Raw genomic sequence first — 1,508 nt, forward strand, 5'->3', positions numbered from 1 at the left:
TGCTGCAATTAAACATTTGGACTCGGGGAAAACAATGTGTGTGTGCATGTGTGTGTGTGTGTGTGTGTGTGCCCTAGCTATAACACTGCTCTCTGTTTGTCTTCCATATCTATATTGGAGCTTTGAAACGTGCAGACAGAACTTTGATTGAGGTGCCGATAGGTGCAATTAGAGACAAACCGGGCCACATGCCTCCCATTAACAGAGCCAAGCTCATTTTGTGTTATTGCCACAACCCAGTTATTACTATGTCATTTCAATTTGTTATTGGGGAGTTGTTCTTTCTCATGTTTTTTTTTTTTTTTTTTTGAAGGGGCTTGTTGCTGCAAGAGCTACTCCCTGTCTGTCTTTATGAAACGAGTTCACGTCACTGCAGAAGTCGTGTTTGTTTTTTTTCTTTGTCTGTCCTCCCTAAATGAGTAAATAAAAATGTAAAGAATGTAAAAAGTATATACAATACAAATACAATTAAAATAGTAGAAAGTCAAAGATATAGTTGATATGTAAAAGATATGAGTTATGTACTGATATGTTCAATAAGCAATGTGCAGTGTTAAGTACATTTATACTAATTAATAAATAAAAATGTAAAAAATTTAAAAAGTATATACAATACAAATACAATTAACATAGAAAGTCAAAGATATAGTTCATATGTAAACGATATGTGCAATGAGTTATGTACTGATATGTGCAATAAGCAATGTGCAATGTTAAGTAGTACATTTACATTATATGCTATATCACTGATCATATAATGTAAATGTACTTAACCTCACATATTGCTTATTGCACATATCAGTACATAGCTCATTGCATATATCTTTTACTATTTCTACTTTTATCTACTACATCTTTTACTTTCTACTATTTTAATTGTATTTGTATTGTATATAGTTTTTCCATTTTTTCCATTTTTCTTATTCTTATTTGTCTTTATGTTGACCCCTGCACCAATAGACATAAAGTTTCTGATTCTGTTTCTGTTTCTGTTTCTGATTCTGATTCTGATTCTGCTCTTAACAGGTAACGACATCTTCCATGACATCGACAGCGACACCTCCCTGACGAGTCTGAGCGACTGCTTCATGGCCACGGACGTCGGCTCCTTGCAGGGCCGGGTGGGCAACCCCATCGACCGCCTCTACTCCATGCAGAGCTCCTATTTTGCCTCCTGAAAGTCCATCGTCACTGTCCTCCGCACCCCCCCCCCCCCCCATCCCACCCGCCACGTCGCTTCCCAGGTCCGTGGATAGAGAGCTCACAATTGTACAGCCAATAAAACACACGGGCTACAGCTTCGTCCTGCAGGAACATAATCAGATACCAGGGAAATATGACTGCCGTTCAAGAGCGAATCCCCCCCAAATAAACCTGACTGACCTCCACTAGCCAAAGGAAACTTGAAACGGAAACCGGGCTCCTCAACCATGCCTCTCGCTACCTGTATGGGGATTGATTGCGGGAGCTTAAGCTTTTCAACAGGGTTCAATGTGATGCTGGAGAGA

General features: G+C 39.3%; 1 protein-coding gene across 1 annotated transcript in view; it reads left to right on the forward strand.

The window, feature by feature from the left end:
* Positions 1-1,178, forward strand: part of LOC139646915 (LIM/homeobox protein LMX-1.2-like) — a gene marked incomplete at its 5' end in the record, with an annotated part of 21,182 nt that extends 20,004 nt beyond the window's left edge. Inside the window, one exon of the mRNA XM_071522704.1 lies at positions 1,027-1,178. Coding sequence (XP_071378805.1) covers positions 1,027-1,178 — 152 coding nt within the window. The remainder of the gene's footprint in view (positions 1-1,026) is intronic.
* Positions 1,179-1,508: the final 330 nt, after the last annotated feature.

This window comes from Centroberyx affinis, unplaced genomic scaffold, assembly GCF_046629955.1.
Source record: "Centroberyx affinis isolate AG114_WGS23_722 - 3 ecotype Tasmania unplaced genomic scaffold, CSIRO-AGI_Caff_v1 ptg001018l_1, whole genome shotgun sequence".
NCBI lineage: Eukaryota > Metazoa > Chordata > Actinopteri > Beryciformes > Berycidae > Centroberyx > Centroberyx affinis.